This window comes from Rhinolophus sinicus, chromosome 16 (genome assembly GCF_057876585.1).
Source record: "Rhinolophus sinicus isolate RSI-liver-muscle chromosome 16, RSI-T2T, whole genome shotgun sequence".
Taxonomy (NCBI): domain Eukaryota; kingdom Metazoa; phylum Chordata; class Mammalia; order Chiroptera; family Rhinolophidae; genus Rhinolophus; species Rhinolophus sinicus.
This window is the reverse complement of record NC_142516.1, coordinates 109,072,328-109,090,814: the sequence shown is the minus strand read 5'-3', so window position 1 is coordinate 109,090,814 and position 18,487 is coordinate 109,072,328. Positions and strand designations below refer to the sequence as shown.

The 18,487-nt window shown below is 35.7% G+C and overlaps 1 protein-coding gene across 3 annotated transcripts in view; it reads left to right on the top strand.

The window, feature by feature from the left end:
• Positions 1 to 5,350, top strand: part of GPM6A (glycoprotein M6A) — a 237,866-nt gene extending 232,516 nt beyond the window's left edge. For all 3 annotated transcript variants that reach the window (XM_019749472.3, XM_019749471.3, XM_074329896.2), the window contains exon 7: positions 3,243 to 5,350. In XM_019749472.3, coding sequence (XP_019605031.1) covers positions 3,243 to 3,395 — 153 coding nt within the window. In that variant the 3' untranslated portion in view covers positions 3,396 to 5,350. The remainder of the gene's footprint in view (positions 1 to 3,242) is intronic.
• Positions 5,351 to 18,487: the final 13,137 nt, after the last annotated feature.

Sequence of the window (18,487 nt, the reverse complement as noted above, 5' to 3'; positions counted from 1 at the left end):
TCTCCTCCTTTGTAACTCACCACGAATTCCAGTTTGCTCAGTGGAATGCCGAATATCAACATTGAACAAATACTCTGATCATCAATAATAGCTTTTGCAGCCAAGGTCTTCAATCATTATTTTGGTATCCTAGAATATAAGTAGCATAGAACTCTAGAAGATTCCTAGCAACCTCACCAATGTTATAGCCAATTCAATATGCAAAAATGATGAATTGGTTTGGATTTATTTAATTCCTTTCCTTATGGTACCAGTACATTGTCTAATGTACTGGTGCAAGGAATACCTTTTAAACAATAAAAGTTTTGTCTTTTTTCAAAGACTAAGAATGGGAATGATGAGACAATGCTAATATGCTAATGAGCCATTTCAGCCCAGTTATTTTTAGTGACTTCATACACACTTTTGTATTCAGATCTGATTCTGTGTTTATTAAAAATGATTATTTTAAACTATCTAACAAAACCAGCTGTGTCAGTGCTAAACTGAGTTTCAGATATTTTGTTAATTTTATGTCATATTCGTTGTTCAACATTTTAGATTTAGTGTAGAAACCTCTAACAGGAATTTCATTTCAGAATATGAGATGCTTAATAAGATCATGTTGGCTGATTAATTGAAGGGATCACAGTAAACCAGTGAGCAAAGACCTGATATTCTTGACTTAAACTCAAAGCTAAAGTATGTCCCAGGGAGCATTCACATGTTCTGGGCAGTGATGTTCTAAATACACATGGTCCTATCAGCCCCTGGTCTGGCTGTCAGAAAAGAGGAAACGTCTGCTCATTTGTGTCACACACACACTCCTGTGCGATGGATAATTTTTAGGGCATGTGTGTGTTCAAGCATATACATCCATGTATAAGAGTTCTGTCAAAGTACTTCTTGAAAAGAGGTATACAATAAAGCTTTTGTCTACATTTGTAGCATACACATGTGTGTGTAAAATTCTGTGTAAAGCTGCATGCCTTCAGGCATACATTAGTGAAAAGTACCTGTCTAAATGAATAATGTTATTTAAATGTCCTTAAAAATGCCTACTCTGAAATGATTCTATTATCAAAAGATTTTAAGATAATAGAAATTAGAATGCTATGTATTTCTTAAGGAATCTATGCTTTGCATAGCTTTAAATATTGTTATAAATAAATTTTATTTCAGACAGCAAGAGTCTAGAAGATTATTTTTTTAAGTACTAAGCATACTTTTAGATATATAAATATATGAAAATCATAAATTCCTTAAGAAATACATAACATTAATTTATTAGCTCTGGTAATAGTTTAGGTCTTAGGAGACAGGGATAATATAACAAGTGCTATTGTTCCTGGTACTAATGCTACTACCAATGTTACTGCTATTAGCTACTATTTCTTTAAAACGTACTCTGTGGAAAGTACTGCCAAAGGCTTTATGTACATGAATACATTCAATACCCATAATACAGCAACGGTCATTAACCTCATCCCAATCTCATTTAACACTCACCATGTAGCTACCATAGTTATTTCCATATGACAGATGAGAAACTTGAGATGAATTCTACTCACCAAAATATTTAAAACTTTGTCTATAATTTAAGGCAAGGATTATTAAGAGTTTGTACTGAAATTAACATGTGTTCTACTGAATTATTTTTTAGGGATGTTAGAAAGTTCTGTATGCTGACATAATTCGTCAGCTTGGCATTGCCCCAGGCCCCAGTGATTGCTATTTACTTCTGGGGCACAGTAACAAGCCTGGTAGCTTGTTTCCCTAAGGCCAGATGAAACATCTGAAGACCTACTGGAAAGCACCAGTGTCTGAATTACAGTGACATTGAAGTAGAAATAGGAAGCATACATATTTAATAATAACGTAAAGTTCATGTTTCCTTAGCCTTTAAAAGGAAAGTGTTTGAACATCTAAATATACAGTTATTCAAGAGGCAAATATTTTAAGTAGCAACTCTCCATGGAACTTTTTATTTTCACGGCAACAACAACAAAAAATACCACATTTGGTTGTGTGCACAAGTCTTATTCAAGCCACATATATACAGTGATTAAGCTTTCACTAAGAAAATGCCATGGAGTACAAGAATATAACTGATAGCTCCTGCTCACATGTGGCTTACAATTTCCGTTAAACAAAATGCAAAATGTCAGAGGAAATGCAACATTCTGAAAATCGCGTATTCTTATCCATATGCATCTTTTCCCTACATTGTTGTGTCAAAATTGTTTTGTTAATTTTTTCTGTCTGTTGACTACCTTAATATACTACAATTGTCACCATTTAGAATTGATTTTGCATTCTTTATGTCCATCTGTACTTTTCTAGAACCAACCTACCTCCTATCTTTCCACGTACTCCTGACTAATCAAAATTTTAGTCTTCTGTTATACTAAATTATGGAGAAAAATGTTGCCCACCCTTTAAAACTCAGAGAAAGTAAACAATTGACAACTTAGTTTCCCTTTCCTATTCATCCATAGAAATCTATCATTTGGAAAACTGCTTTCTCTCTCCTATCAACCAAGAGGGAGTGAAAGAAAAAAAAGTGATCTCACTGCTAAGTCGTTTCAAGTCAAATCAGGATCTTCATTATTTTAGTAACTGCATTACTCCAGGCAAATCAAGAGCTTCCTTTTTGAACAGGGCTCTATTCTAGCTATTGTGAATGTCTATAAATATACAAAATTCATGTGACACAAACTTGCTCTTTTGTAATTAGAATCTAAAGGAAACTGCAAAATTCACTGCATGGAAAATTAACTGGATAATTAGATCCACAGGTTTATTTTGGGGTTTCCATGATCCTTCTTATTTCGCAGTGGACAATATATCCTTCCATTAATTCAAGTTGACTAGACCCAAACTGTATCTGAAATTGTTTCTGATTATGGGTAAGAAAACATAGATATATGGACATGAAATGTAGAATCTTATGGTTTGGGTAAATGAGAGCAGAATGAACAGGAAACATCACATGAAGATTAAGAATCAGTCTTGGATATTCAGAGTTCAAAAAGAAGAAAAAGAGATACCGAAAGACGGGAGCCAAGCAGATAGTGTCCTATCATTGGAGGAGTGAACAAAGACTATATTTTATTTACACCATTTCTATTAACACAGAAATTTTGATTTCATTTTATTAATGAGCATATAAGTATATAATTTGAGTATTTCTTTCCTGATAGCAAGATATAATGAAGACATTGAGCAGACTTCCCATATAAATTATTTCTGTCTTTGATTAGGTTCACTACCTTATGGTTCTCTCTGCCAACTGGGCGTATGTGAAAGATGCCTGCCGGATGCAGAAGTATGAGGACATCAAGTCAAAGGAGGAGCAAGAACTTCATGACATCCACTCTACCCGCTCCAAAGAGCGGCTCAATGCATACACATAAAACATTCCCATTCTTCTACCATTCAGATGCATTGGTGTTTAACTAAGGGCCATCCAACCATCCAACCTTTTGAAAGATAAAATGAAAGTGCTTCTCATCAATGATATGGAGGGTGACTTATGAATCACCTGAACACAATTCTTTGTTGTTTAGCACTTAATTTCCTAATTTGTTAAATTGGTGTAATCATATCTCTTCTACAAGCTCCTATCCAGTCTTTTTCTTTTTTAAATTTCTCAAACTCATTTAATAATTCTGTAAGATCAACGATACTAACATTGTCAAATGCAGAGATTTATTTGATTTTTAACCACTGCCCATGTGTTAGACATAACACCTTTTGCATTATTTCTTATGTTTTGGAAAGAAAAATAGCTTTTTATACTTTTTAGTTTTGATTTCAGTAACTAGTTTAACTACAGGTAACCTTCAAAGGGACCATTGTACATTATGAACAATAGACAGAGATGATATCACAATGACTCTTCTTAAAATATGGAAATCTTGTCTGAAGATCAGTGGCCACATATAGGCCCTGGTTAATGTTTTCATCCATCTAAGGTGCAATTTCTAAATTTGTAAGAGTAGGTTAAAAAAAAAGTGCTTCTTATCTTTGTTAACATTGTATTTTTTCTCGATGTACTGAAGAGGTATTTCCCTCTGATGCCTCATGTTTATGTTATGAGCATGTAGAAACAGTGATGCTAATGCATGGCTCGTTGCCTTTTTCAGATTGTGACGCCAGGCTTACCTTTTAAAGTTTAGTACAGAGACAATTTTAAGGGAAATAGCTACTGTGGACTACTGGAGAATGATCTCTCTGTGATTTAAGCAGTGGCTGGATTGGAACTTTTAATATGCTAATATGGAACATTAAGTACCTTTTTGAAGGCGGTATATGAAAAAAATAAGCACACTAATCCCTCAGAAGTTGTTTTACCTACTTTAAAAAGTTTTAATGGATTGCACCTCTGTAAACTATTCCTCGAATGTGTATGATATATTTGAAAAGGCTTCCATTAATATAATAGCTTTGCTTGCAGCCTTCCACTCTATGTTGGTTTACCTGTAGTGTTTTTTTAAAGTGTGGTCAGAAGCCACTATACAATGTACCCTTTTGAAGTGTAGTGGTATATTTGTGTTTTTTTTTCTAGTAAGTCATTTTAACCAAATGTTCATTCATATTCATTTATAAGAAGTACCTATGTCAAAGGAATACAAAAGAGCAATCAGTATTATTGGACCAAATTTGGTGTTTGTTTTAACCTGGACTCTTTTTTGATTATTTCTAATGCTACAAGAATGCTGTAAAGTGTCTTTTAAAATGATGTCGCCTGACAAGACATTTTTGTCAGTGTATAAAAACTAGGTTGTATTGTGCACTGATTTGACCATTGTGAAATCTTTTCTCAGTGTAAGTGCATTTCTAATAAAATTTATTGAGTGAAACAATCTTTGTACAACGACTAGTCATGCATCATCCATAATTTTACAAGTTCTTGTAGTATGTAGGGATATTACTAGGGTTCTCTGTGGCATGATAATGCATCCGTAGTATTATTTAATTAATTTGGGGGTTTTTTTTTGTTTTTTTTTTTTTTTTAGATTATCTTACTGGTTCAACATTTTTCTGATATATGCAGTATTACAGATATTCAGCGAAAGTATTAATGGGCTTCTTTAAATTCTATATAATAGTGTTTCAGTTCTGTGTCTTAATAGTTTGTGATGATTTTTAAAACTGTCTTTTAAACTTATGTAATGATGTTGACGCTTTTGCCTTTTTTTTTCTGGTATTAGAGTTTGTATTTTCACAAAGAGTGCTTTGTAGCAGGCATTACAATTAATCTGTTTTGTACATAAATGTGCCAACAGCTTGATGGTGGCGTTTTTGAAATGTAGAACAAAGTGCTTGCAAACTGTAATAAATACACTTGTGTACTTTGTGTACTTATTATTAGTTTCTGCAGTGTGTTTTGTTTTTTTCTTGTTTTGTTTATTCCTCTTTCCTATGTGTGTGCATCCTTTTCAAATGCAATAGGCACTGTCTCCTTCAGATGCTTATTACCTTAGTTGAGCTGACCTAACACTTCAAAACTCAATGAAAACTTTGTGCATGAACATACCATATGGGAATGAGAGCTAGGGAGGTGGGGAAACAGTGAAGGATTAAAGGCTTTAGAGGTAATTTCATTTAGTAAATGATCACGATTCCCAAGTTTGCTATTTCCTCACCCAATTTTTATTGTTTTGTGTTTCCTTTAGTGCTTCATAAACTAACAGAGAAACAGAAAAGACTAATGCAATTCAGAAGGAAAAATGATTTCTCGATTTGCTTCAAAATATCAAGGTGAGAACAATTAAATGAAAAAAAAATAGCACTTTTTGTTTGTTTTGGAGGTAATTTCTTTGGGCCAAACGAGAAGTGATGTCAATTTAAAAACAATAAATTAGTTACCGATAAAAATTTTACTTTTCATAAGTCCTAAGGATTTGTATTATTCTTCAGTTATTTATGTATTATTATGAGTGTCAACTTGGAAACTTCATGGGTTTAAGTTACAAATATCTACAATATTTATAAGTAGATCTGGACAAAATGTCTTATATTTTAAAATGTTTTAGAAAGACAGGGTCAGAGAATTGGTAGGAAAACCATGAGTACTGTATGAGGTTTCCTGAAATTCAGGTGAGTGCATGTCAAGGAGGAGGGAAGACCAGCTGTATCAAATGCTGCTCAGAAATGAAGTAAGAAGAGGACAGTGGCTTGCAAGGCCCTAAGCAATTTGTTCTCTCATCCCTGATCTAATCATTTTTCCTTCGTTCCTCTACACCGGTTCTATTGCTGCTTCTGGTAAGGATCTTTCCCTACTATTCTGTTTTCCTGGAATGGTTTTTTCATAGATAACTACAAGACACTCTCTCAACTTTTTTTTTTTTTTTTAATTTTTTTCTTTTTAAAATGTTTTATTAAATTTATTGGTGGTGATATTGGTTAATAAAATTACATAGGTTTCAAGTGTACAATTCTATAATATGATCTGATAAAAATATACATGATGTTCTTTTGTGCTTTCTAATAAATGAACATTTAGAATTGGCAAATTTCTAGTTTTGGGGGATTTTTAAATTAATCTCTGTATAAAATCTGTTAATCTGCACTTGAAATCTTAGGGGGCATACATGTAGTATAATCCAATCAATTATACTGAAAAAGGTATGACATCAACCTACCCTTCAGTAAATAAAGGGATAGGATTCCCAGAAAGAAGAAATGGATTTTAAGGACTAAGGACCTCATTTAAAGGAATGCTGGAATGGTCCAGCAGATAAATTTAACACAAGCTGGAAGTACTGCTTCCTTTTTATCTTCCAATTCACCTCCACCCTAAATGACCCAGCAATACAACACAAAGTTCTCCAGCCTTTGGGTTTATGAACTTTATTTGTTTTTCTCTACATATATTAGGTCAGTGCAAAAGTAATTGCAGTTTAAAAAGTTAAAAAGAATTGCAAAAACCACAATTACTTTTGCACCAACCTAATACAATGCTCGCAGTGATTAGCACGTGCATCGTCTTATTTAGTACTTATTTCTGAGTAGGATAGACAGGATCAGGTCTTCAAGCGAAATTGCAACCTCTTGAATGAGAACTAAGTGTTCTTGCCATGTGAATAAAGGCGAACAAGACAACACAATTTTCCTGAATGACACATTCATGGTTTTAAAATAATTATACTTTTCAAGCAACCTAGATCATATCCAGGAAGTGGTACACTTAGTGGATTTGAAATAAAAATGTAACAAATGCAAATAATATAAAAACCACCTTTTAAACATATAGTTATGGTATTTATGCAAGTTCATACATTTTTAAAGATTTTTTCCCCTTAATTTCTTAATTTCCACAAACTTCGAGTTCCTATTGATTTATATAATAAGTATAAACTTAATGCTTAAAGTAACAGTGAAAGAGGTTTCTGCTAACCCAAGTGGAGACTTCAGATATTAATGTAAACACAAAGACAAGTCAATGACAGAGGTCACTACTTGTTTTCTCTCCTGCCCCACTACAGCCACTCAATCTCTCAACCTCATAATTCCCAGGAACTGCAAACCAAATGTATAATCTAGACTTTATGCATTCCATTTCCATTTGCTACCTTTCCAGCTTACTTACAGCATTGGGACCATATCGCAATTGATCTCCCAGTTTTTACAGCCCTTCACTCCCCTTATGTTCTCAGGCCTCCCAGTTACTAGCTTATATTGCATGGTCAATCATGCAATCGTACACTTGGCAAATTTTTAGCACCTTTGACCTCTATTTTCCTTAAACTCACATGGTAAAATGCCAGACCTGGTTTAATTCACCTATCTGCCAACATCTGAACCAACATAACTAAACATGGCTGGAGAAAAACACATGCCCAGACTGACCAACCTCACCAGAGCTGTCAATAAATCTACTCCATTTTTCTAGAACTTGGGAGGGGTTGGCAACGTTTTCTGTAAAACATCACCTAGTAATATTTTAGGTTTTATGGGCCATGAGGACTCTATGGAAACTTCTTAACTCTGCCACTGTAGTGCAAGAGCAACAATTGAAACATAAATGGGCATAGCTACTCGTATGTTCCAATGGAACTTTGTTTGCAAAAACAAATGGTGTTCCAGATTTAGCCTGAGGGGCAGTAGTTTGCTGACTCCTACCCTAGAGCATTCATATTCTATATCCTCTCATAGTAACTATATCATAGCTTTTATTTATCAAAATTCCAACACTTTTTTTCCATTCAAGGAATTAAAAATCGTTTCCTAATTCTGGGAGAAATGAGAAACAATCCGAAGAACATTTCTGTAATTTCCCACTTGTCTATTAATCTATCTGTATTAATCTCTGATTTCTCTCTTTTTAATATGGATGAATTGCTCATGTTTCTTAGACAAAAAACAGTTGTTATATTCTAGATTCCATTACCTCTCAGGTAGGCCCAGCAAGATTTCCCTCTCTCCAATCTCTCCTGAATCATCAATTGTTTATTCTCATTGGCTTAGTGCAATCTTAACACAAGCAAAAAAGAACCAAATACCTTGTCTTGATTCCTCATCTATATACGTCTAGCCTGTTTCTCTGTTCTCCTTTACAACTTGAAAGAGATGTATAATCACCTCTAGTTACTCATCATGTTATCTTAAACCATTTGCAATCAATCCCTTGTACTCAGCACTCCATGGAAATTAGTCTTGTGGTGGTGATGGATGCCCTCCAGATCATTAAATCAATGCTTACTTAGTTCTTGAGTATTCCTTCATTTTCCATTGAATATTTATTGAGACTCCACTACAGCCAATTGTCCTTCTAGGCACTGGGATATGACAGTGAATGAAACATAAAAAAATTCTTCACCCTTTTATGGCTTATATTCTGATGCAGGAAGAGAGATACTAATAAAATAAATAGGATATGAGGTGTATTTTGAGATGAGAAATGCAATGGAGAATAACAAATCATGTAAGATACTCAAGGAATGTTGAGGGTAGGGCTGTGGTGGAGTATCTATCTTTAGAATTGTTGAGAAGATAACTTAACGTGACTGAGAAGGTAATATTTTCTAAGACCAGATCATAAGAAAGATTGAATACTGCCATTTGCGACAATATGGATGGATCTTGAGATTATCATGCCAAGCAAAATAAGTCAGACAGAAAAAGTTAAGAACCATATGATTTCACACATATGTGGGATATAAAACTGAAAGCAGCAAACAAACAAAAACTCATAGGCACAGACAACAGTTTAGTGATTACCAGAGGGTAAGGGACATAGAGGGTGGTAGAAAAGGGTAACAGGGGTCAAATATATGGTAATGGAAAGAGATTTTACTTTGCGTGGTGAACACACAATGCAATATACATGGAAATTAGTCTTGTGGTGGTGATGGATGCCCTATGGCTGTAATAAGATGGCATATTACAGAATTGTACACTTGAAACCTATGTGATTTTATTAACCAGTATCAGCCCCAGAAAGAGTTGAGAGACTAAGTCTCGTAGCTATCTACAAAAAACCTTCCAGAAAAACAGAATAGTAGGGAAAAGATCCTTACCGGAAGCAGCAACTGAACCAGTGCAGAGGAAAAAAGAGAAAACGATTAAATGAGGGATGAGAACAGGGATTAGAGAACAAATTGCTTAGGGCCTTGCAAGCCACTGGCCTCTTCTTACTTCATTTCTGAGCAGCATTTGATACAGCTGGTCTTCCCTCCTCCTTGACATGCACTCACCTGAATTTCAGGAAACCTCATACAGTACCCATGGTTTTCCTACCAATTCTCTGACCCTGTCTTTCTAAAACTTTTAAAAATGTAAGACATTTTGTCCAGATCTACTTATAAATATTGTAGATATTTGTAACTTAAATCCCTGAAATTTCCAACTCTCTGACCCTGTCTTTCTAAATCTCCTTTGCTCATTCTTCCTCAGCAACATCATGTTTGGACATTGTAATTCCTTTTCCTTCTCTTTCTTGGTAAACATCTTCTTATCTCATGGCTGAAAATACCTTCTATAAACAGATGACTTCAAATTTATCTCTTCAGTCCAGAACCTTCCTCTAAAATCCAGACTTATTTATCCTAAGGCCATTAATGTATTCTTTAGGCTATCTCAAATTTAACATGTATGAAACTGCAGACTTGATCTTGTCCCATTAAGCTGCACTTTCTACAGCCAGAAAAAAACAAGTCCATACTTCAGTTACCTCAGACCCAAATACTCGAGTCGTTCTTGACTTTCTCTCTCACACCCCCTATTAGTTATACCTTCAAAATGTGTTCAGAATAAGACCTTAATGGCTTCCATTAATCAAGACACCATTGTTTTCCATCCTGATTGTTAGAAGACCTTACTGACTAGTATTTCTGCTTTCACTCTGATCTCTCCCTTTCCAACCATCTCTGATCTATTCAAATCAGCAGTCCCAATAATCCTCTTAAAAAATAAGGCCAATCATATCAGAACCTTGCAGCCAACCCTCTAAAGTTCCCTACCTCACTGAGAAGTAAAAGCCAAATCTGTGCGATGGCTTATAAGACCCACTTTTATCCATGTTACTCTACCAACCATTCTTCTTTTTTACTCATCTCCTCTCACCCTTCTAATTTTGCCCCCAGCACTTTCTCTGTTATTCATACACATTTAGAACTCACCTCTTTCTGGGGCTCTATGCTTGTCCTTTGCTCTTCCTGGAATATTTTTCCTCAAGATATATGTAAGCTCTCCCCTTCCCCTTTTCTCCTTTGCTCAGACTGTCTCCTCAGTTGAGCTTTCCTTCACAACCCTATGTATACATGGCTCTTAGTCTTGTACCTTCCTTTTCGGCTTCATTTTCAAATAACACTTTACGCCGTTTGGCCTACTATACATTTATAGATTTATTTATTATTGTCCTTTTTTTTTTTTTCACTAAAATGTATGTCCATGAGTATTTGGATTTTTCCCTTAATTCCTGGCACAGAACAGACAATAAGTGGTTGTTAAAATAGTTACTAATTAAAGGGATTACATGACCACAGCATTAAAAGGTATTTTTATCTTTAAAATACAATGACAATTTATTAAAGACCAATAATAAAAAACGTTATTCTCATTTTTCTGTTTTATAATACTTTTATGGACGTGAGCTCACTACTTTTGTTATGCACATTTTAGAGAGAACAGGGTCTTTTTCTCTTCTAAATTGAAACACTAAAATTTGGGGGAGGGGTGTGATATATGTAATAAGATACACACACACACACACACACACACACATATATCTTATTTCCAATTTCTTTTTTTTCTCACTGACTAATTTTCATTCATTTTTCCTCTTATGGTCCTAGGAGTTGCACAAAGAATTTATCTGATACCAGTTTAGCTATCACTAAAACGTTAAGAATTCCATATTTTTCTTCCTACACACTTATATAAGTTTTCCAGAACACTGTTTTGCTGAATGCTATTTATAAAATGAGAGATGGTAATCCTCTGGAAACAAACAATCCCAAAGTTCAGGCCACAGTTTGATGAAATGGAACTTCTTCAGTCTTTGCAACACTACTGGCATCTGTGAATGACAGGAGCAGAAAATCAAGGAAAATGAAGATGTGTCAGCTTTCTGGGATGCAAATAAAATAATATTAGTAAATATTGTGTGTTAGGCACTGAATAACTTCTTAAAATTTCATCACAACCAATCAGAATTACCTCCATGAATATATGAGATAGTCATCCAGAAAGGACGAATCTATCTATTCGATTTCAGTTAAAATCTACACTATTTTTAAAGGTTTTTATTAAAATATATAATATACAATATTACATTAGGTTCAGGTGTTCAGGTATACACCATAGTTATTCAACGTTTATATACTTAAGGAAGTGATCACTATTTTAAGTCCAGTAACCATCAGACACCATGCTATGCTATCACAATATTATTGACTATATTCCCTATGCTGTACATTACATCCCCATGACTTATTTGTTTTATACCTGGAAATTTGGACCTCTTGTTCCCCATCAACTTTTCTCCCCTTTTTAATTTTTCAGTTACAGTTGGCATTCAATATTATTTTACATTAATTTCAGGTGCACAGCAAAGTGGTTAGACATTTATATAATTTAAGAAGTGATCCCCCTGACTAGTTTAGTACTCACCTGGTTCTATACATAGTTATTACCATATTATTCACTATAATCCCTGTGCTTTACATCCCCATGACTACTTTGTAACTACCAATTTGTACTTCTTAATCCCTTCTCCTTTTTCACCCACTCCCAACTCCTTCCCATCTAACAACCATCAAAATGTTCTCCGTATCTATGAGTTTGTTTCTGTTTTGTTTGTTTTTTTATTTTGTTCTTTAGATTCCACTTATAAGTGAAATCGTATGACATTTGTCTTTCTTTGTATGGCATACTACACTCAGTACAATACCTTCTAGGTCCAACCATGTTGTTGCAGATGGCAAGATTTCATTCTTTTTTACGGCTGAGTAATATTCCATTATATATATATGTACCACCTTTTCTTTGTCTATTTAACCATTTGGGGACACCCAGGCTGCCTCCATATCTTGCCTATTGTAAATAATACTGCAATAAACATATGGATGCACATGTCTCCTTGAAGTAGCATTTTGGGTTTCTTTGGATAAATACCCAGAAGTGGGATTAATTGGTCCTTCTTTGTCTCTTGTTATAGCCTTAGTTTTAAAGTTTATTTTGTCTGGTATAAGTATTGCTCCCCCAGCTTATTTTGTTAGTTCGTTTGCATTTTCATGAAACATTGTTTTCTGTCCCTTTATTTTCACTCTGCATGTGTCTTTCCATCCGAGTGAGTCTCTTGTAGGCAGCATATGTGAGGGTCTTGTTTTTTTAATCCATTTAGCTACCTTATGTCTTTTGATTGGAGCCATTTACATTTAAATTAATTGTTGATAGATATGTATGTAGTTATTGCCTTTTTATTATTTATAATTTTGATCTTCTTCTTTTTTCCATCTTAAACAAGTCCCTCTAACATTTCTTGTAATGCTGGTTTGGTGATGATGAACTCCTTTAACTTTTCTTCCCTGGTAAGCTCTTTATCTGTCCTTCCATTCTAAATGATAGCTTTGACAGTTAAAGTAATATTGGTTGTAGGTCCTACCTTTTCATCACTTTGAATATTTTCTGCCAATCCCTTCTGGCCTGCAAAGATTCTGTTGAGAAATCAGTTGATAAATCTTATGGGAGCTCCCTTGTAGGTAAGTAAACTTTTCTCTTGCTGCTTTTAAGATTCTTTGTCTTTAACTTTTGTCTTTTAATTATGATGTGTCTTGGTGTGGGCCTCTTTGGGTTCATCTTGTTTGGGACTCTCTGAGCTTCCTGGCCTTGTATGTCTATTTCCCTCACCAAGTTAGGGAAGTTTTTAGTCATTATGTCTTCAGATAAGCTCTCAATCCCTTGCTTTCTCTCGTCTCCTGGTACTCCTATGATGTGAATGTTGTTACACTTGCTGTTGTCCCAGAGGTCTCTTAAACTATCCTCATTTTTTTATTATTATTTTTTCATTTTGCTGTTCCAATAGGGTGTTTTCCGTTACCTTGTCTTCCAAGTCGTTGATTGGATCCTCTATTTCATCTAGTCTGCTGGTGATTGCTTCTACTGCATTCTTTATTTCAGTTATTGTATTCTTCACTTCTGATTGTCTCTTTTTTATGGTTTCTATGTCCTTTTTTTTGTTTGCTATCTCTTTGTTGAAGTTTTCACTAAGCTCTTTGAGCATCCTTATAACCATTGTTTTGAACTCTGTCTGTGCTTGCCTCCATTTTGTTTAGTTCTTTTTCTGGCTCTTTGTCATGTTCTTTTATTTGGGACACATTTCTTTGTTTCCTCATTTTGGCTGCCTATCTGTTTGTTTCTATGTATTAAGTAGAGCTGCTATGTCTCCTGTTCTTAGTAGAGTGGCCTTATGTATGAGGTATCCTATAGTGCCCAATGCCACAGTCTCCCTGGTCTCCTGCACTCGGTGTTGTATGTGCCCTCCTGTTATATTTAAGCCTTGACTGCTATTGGCATGTCAGTGGATGGGATTGACCCTCAGGATGATTGGCTGTGGGGTTTGGCCATGTCCACAGCTTACAGGTTGATGTGCAGGAGTCTTACCCCACTCTGTGGGATTCATCACAGTGGGCTCTCATGCCTGTTGAGACTGCTCTTTGGGTGTGCCACTTGTGGAGCTAATCGGCCAGTGCTCTGCTGTGGTCTGAAGCCAACCTCCAAGTATGTTGGTTCTGGGGCCTCTTGCTGGGGCTCTATGCAGGCCCAGGTCACCCACTGCCTGTGACCAGCTAGGGACTAGCTGGTAGGAGCTACAAAGTGATTCACAGTTGTTTGCTGTCTGTGCTAACACTGAAGACATGTGGGAGAGGCACACTGCAAATCAAGGACATCTGCCACCAGTACCAGGCTTGGGGTAACTCTGCAAAATGCCAGGACACCCCAAGGCCTTCTGCCATCCATGAGCTCCTTTAAGTTTCAGCCACTGATAAAGCCTCATGAGGTATGCAAGTTGGATGAGCCAATGTCTCAGGGAGTCACTAAACTTGGAAGAGTTGTCGTCACCAAGTTCATGTAAATTATGGTTTGGTGCCAGTGCTGAGCCTGGAGCTACTCAGCAAAAGTCTCAGAGTACATTGAGGCTAGCTGCCACCTATGTGCCATCTGTCAGACTCTGATAGTTTTCCGTGAAAGAGTACAATGCAGGTGGGGCTGGCTGCTGTTGGAGAAAGGCTTCCACCATTGGGTTGGGTGGGGTCCCAGTGAGTAAGCAGGGTGGAGCAGTGGAAGTCACCAGACCAATCAGATTCAGATTTGGCCATAAGCATAGGGGGAGGGCTCAGCACAGGAAAGGTGGTGCCAGCTGGCCAGCTTCATGGAAGGAAGACCCCCTCACAGGGAAAATGCCGACTGTCCTGCAGCCCTTGTCTCGAAGCCACTCAACTCCATCTGCCCTGCATATGTTCTCAATACCCCCCAAGTTCCTGGCCCTCTACTGGAGACCAAGGTGAGTGCCTGGGAGTAAGAGAGTCTGTGTGTGTGCCCTTTTTGAGGACACCTGGGTTTACTGCCACCTTCAGTCCCAACTGGATGGTAGCAGCACCCACTGTTTTTCATAGCCAAGTGTTGTGGGGGCACCTCTTCCTGGCACCAGTACTCTGAGGTGGGGAGGTCTGTGTGGGGCTGGGGTCCCTCATTCCTCCAGAGGGGACTTCTATGGCTGAGATATCCCTCCCAGTTCTCAACTGCCACATAGAGGTTTGGGGTTAGCCAATTCCTCATCTCTGCCTCTCCTACCAGTCTCAACGTGGCTTGTTCTTTATGTCCTTAGCTATAAAACTTCTGTTCAGCCAGACTTCAGATGGGTTTCCAGGTTGATTGTTCTATAATTTAGTTGTAATTTTAATTTGTTCATGGAAGGAAGCAGGCACAGTGTTTATCTGCTCCACCATGTTGGGTCTCCTCCCAGATGGCAGTTTAAACCACTTTGTGTCAGAGAAACATTTTTACTTCACCTCTTATATAAGAAACCTGTAATACACCTTCATAGCAATTATCATAATTAGAATTAAGTGATTTACTGGGAAATTAGTTGAGTTTTGTCTGTTTCCTTCTAATAGAATGTAAACTTAGAGAGACAGGCATCTTATTCTGCTTGTATTCTCAGCACCTTGTGCCATGTTTGGCAGATAGCAGGTATTCAGTAAATATTTGTTGAATAGGTGAATTAATCTGAAAAGGGCTTGAGCAGAAACTTGACAAAGGAGATGTATAGACAGCCAATAAGCACCTGAAAGGATGCTCCACGTCATTAATTATCAGAAGGATTCAAATTATATCCAAAATGAGATACCATTTTATACTCATTAGAATAGCTACAATTTGAAAAAAAACTGACAACACTATGTGTTGAGAATGTGGAGCGTCTGGCGTTCTCACACATTACTGGGGAGAAAACAGTTACGAAATTGTGCATGCATTTAAACTACGAACATTCCACTCCTAGATAGCATTCAAGTGAAGTGAAATCATGGGTCCACAAAAAGACTTGTACAGTAATGTCCATAGCAGATTTATGCATTGGGAAAGAGAAAAAGACCCTGACTATTGTTGACTGGGAGGTAGCTGGACTATCAGAGATTTCCTCCAGTTGAACATAAACAATTTCAAAGAACCCCAAATCAAAACTATTCAGTCTGTGACCATGATGGAGCAAGACAAAACCAAGATAACTCCAGAATCATGTTTGGGCAGAAACAAAAGCAAGAACTGTCCAAGCCAACCTCACAAATAGTCTACTTCTCCCTCTCCTTGCTAATTTAACTGACTGCTGCTTCTTTGCCACTTGACCTATAAATGCCACCCTGTTTCTCCTGCCTTTTAGTTAAAAATGGCTAAGATACTCAGTTGTAGAATTGTCCTAACTTTCTGAGGGCACCAACCCAGAGCGTGCATCTTTGAACACTGCCCCCAAATATCCCAAACCAAATACAAATCCTACAACAAGCCTTTTATCACTGTATAATTATCTATCGCTGCCTAACAAATTTCCTCAAATTACTGGCTTAAAACAACATTTATCATCCATTTCCCTGGGTCAGTAATTCAGGCACAGACAATCTAGATCATCTAGATGATCTGGCTCTGGGTCTCTTAGAAAACTGCAGTCATCTCAAGGCTCACCTGGGAGGGATCTCCTCCTTCCTAGCTTACTCACACACATCCTTGTTGGCAGGATTCCGTTCTTTGTGGGCTATGTGCTGACACCTCACTTTCTTACAAGCTGTTGAGGGAACTTCCTGAGGTGATGCAAGCACTCTGTATCCTTATTGGGATGCTGGTTATATCAGTACACACATTTGTCAAAACTAATGGACCTGAACACTTAAATCTATAAACTTTGTTTTAAGTGTATTATATATAATGATTATACCTCAATTAAAATAAGATTAAACAAAATTAAAATTAAAAGAAGAAAAATGCAGACTTTTGAGAACACCAGTCTTTGTTTACATATTGTTTCTGCCATTGTGATCTTGGAGATCGTATGAATCTCTTTTTATCTCAGTTTCCGTATATGTAAAACTAAAATTGAGATAAAATAGTACCTACTTTGTAAAGTTTTGCAAGCTAATCTGTGTGAAGTAACTGACAGATGGTGAGATCATTATATTACTACATGTCTTAAATAGTTATGTCAACATAATCACTGAATTTGGAGGCTGAAAAGTACTATAGAGATCATTTTTAAATTTGTCATTTATAAATAAATTTAAAAATTTCAAGATGTTAAGTGAATTGCCCAGGAATAACCAACAATTTATTTACCAGCCTTGTATTGTATGTCATGTTTTCTGTCATTATGATACCACTGAGTTGAGAAGTGGCTGAGTGGATGACATCGTACTACCTTTTCTTTGCTTCTGTGATTTGGGCTATGGGTTATGAATATGAAGCCCTCTGTAAAAAATAAATACATAAAGGCACAGTATAACTAAATATATTAAACTGATGACAGCTCATTTCATATTATAACTATTTTCACAGACATCTGCCCAAATGATAATTTTAACAGTGTGCCATTTTCCCATCTTGTTCATGACAAAAAGGGGAATCTATGTGTTTATAATTTATAATCTTATGCTAAAAAGCAAAACAGTTGCCCTTCTATTGTAGTCATTTTTATAAAATCAGCATTTGAAAATTACTCATATTTGAAATGGCAATTTTTTACATAAAAAAATAGAATATCTGTTTTTGAAGGACAGATTTTCATCATTATGTGATACTTTCAACAATAATATTCTGTGAAGGAGTTTGCAAATGATTACAACCAATTTTGGTTGATTATTCTACATGTGATGATATACCAAAGCATATAACAAAGGGTATATCTTTATTATTATTTTTTATGAATAGAATCTTGTATTTTAGTCCTTTGTTCAAAAACATCACAAAGGCAACAGAAAAGTCCCCTGTCTGGGATTAAAAACCCTTATCTACTTAATGGTTTCATATATTCAGATTTTTCATAATAAATAGCCTAAACTTCAAAACAAAGATTTCCAGTGATAAATGAATTAAAATATAAATATGCATTAGCATGTAATCTGATACGAATGTAAGATAACTTTAAATAAAATTTAATTTTTTAATTTTTTAATTTAAAAAATTAAAATGGAAGCTTAATTTTTAACCCTTTTTTATTTTTCATACTTCAAAATGTCACTAAATTATCACTGTCAGAACCCAATAACATAGTAGGTCTGTGACTACCCTTTACTTTGAAATAAACTTGTGCTCTCTTCTGGTCATTTTATTACAGTGGCTTAACTTCTGTGATCAAAAATATATGTCAGTTTCTTTTTTCTTTTTTTTTTTTTTTTTAATTTATTGGGGTGATAGTGGTATATATACACAATGGAATATATGTCAGTTTCTATACTGTGATCATATCTAATACTTTTGTAACCCTTTTCAGTTTAAAGTTCCTTGGACATTT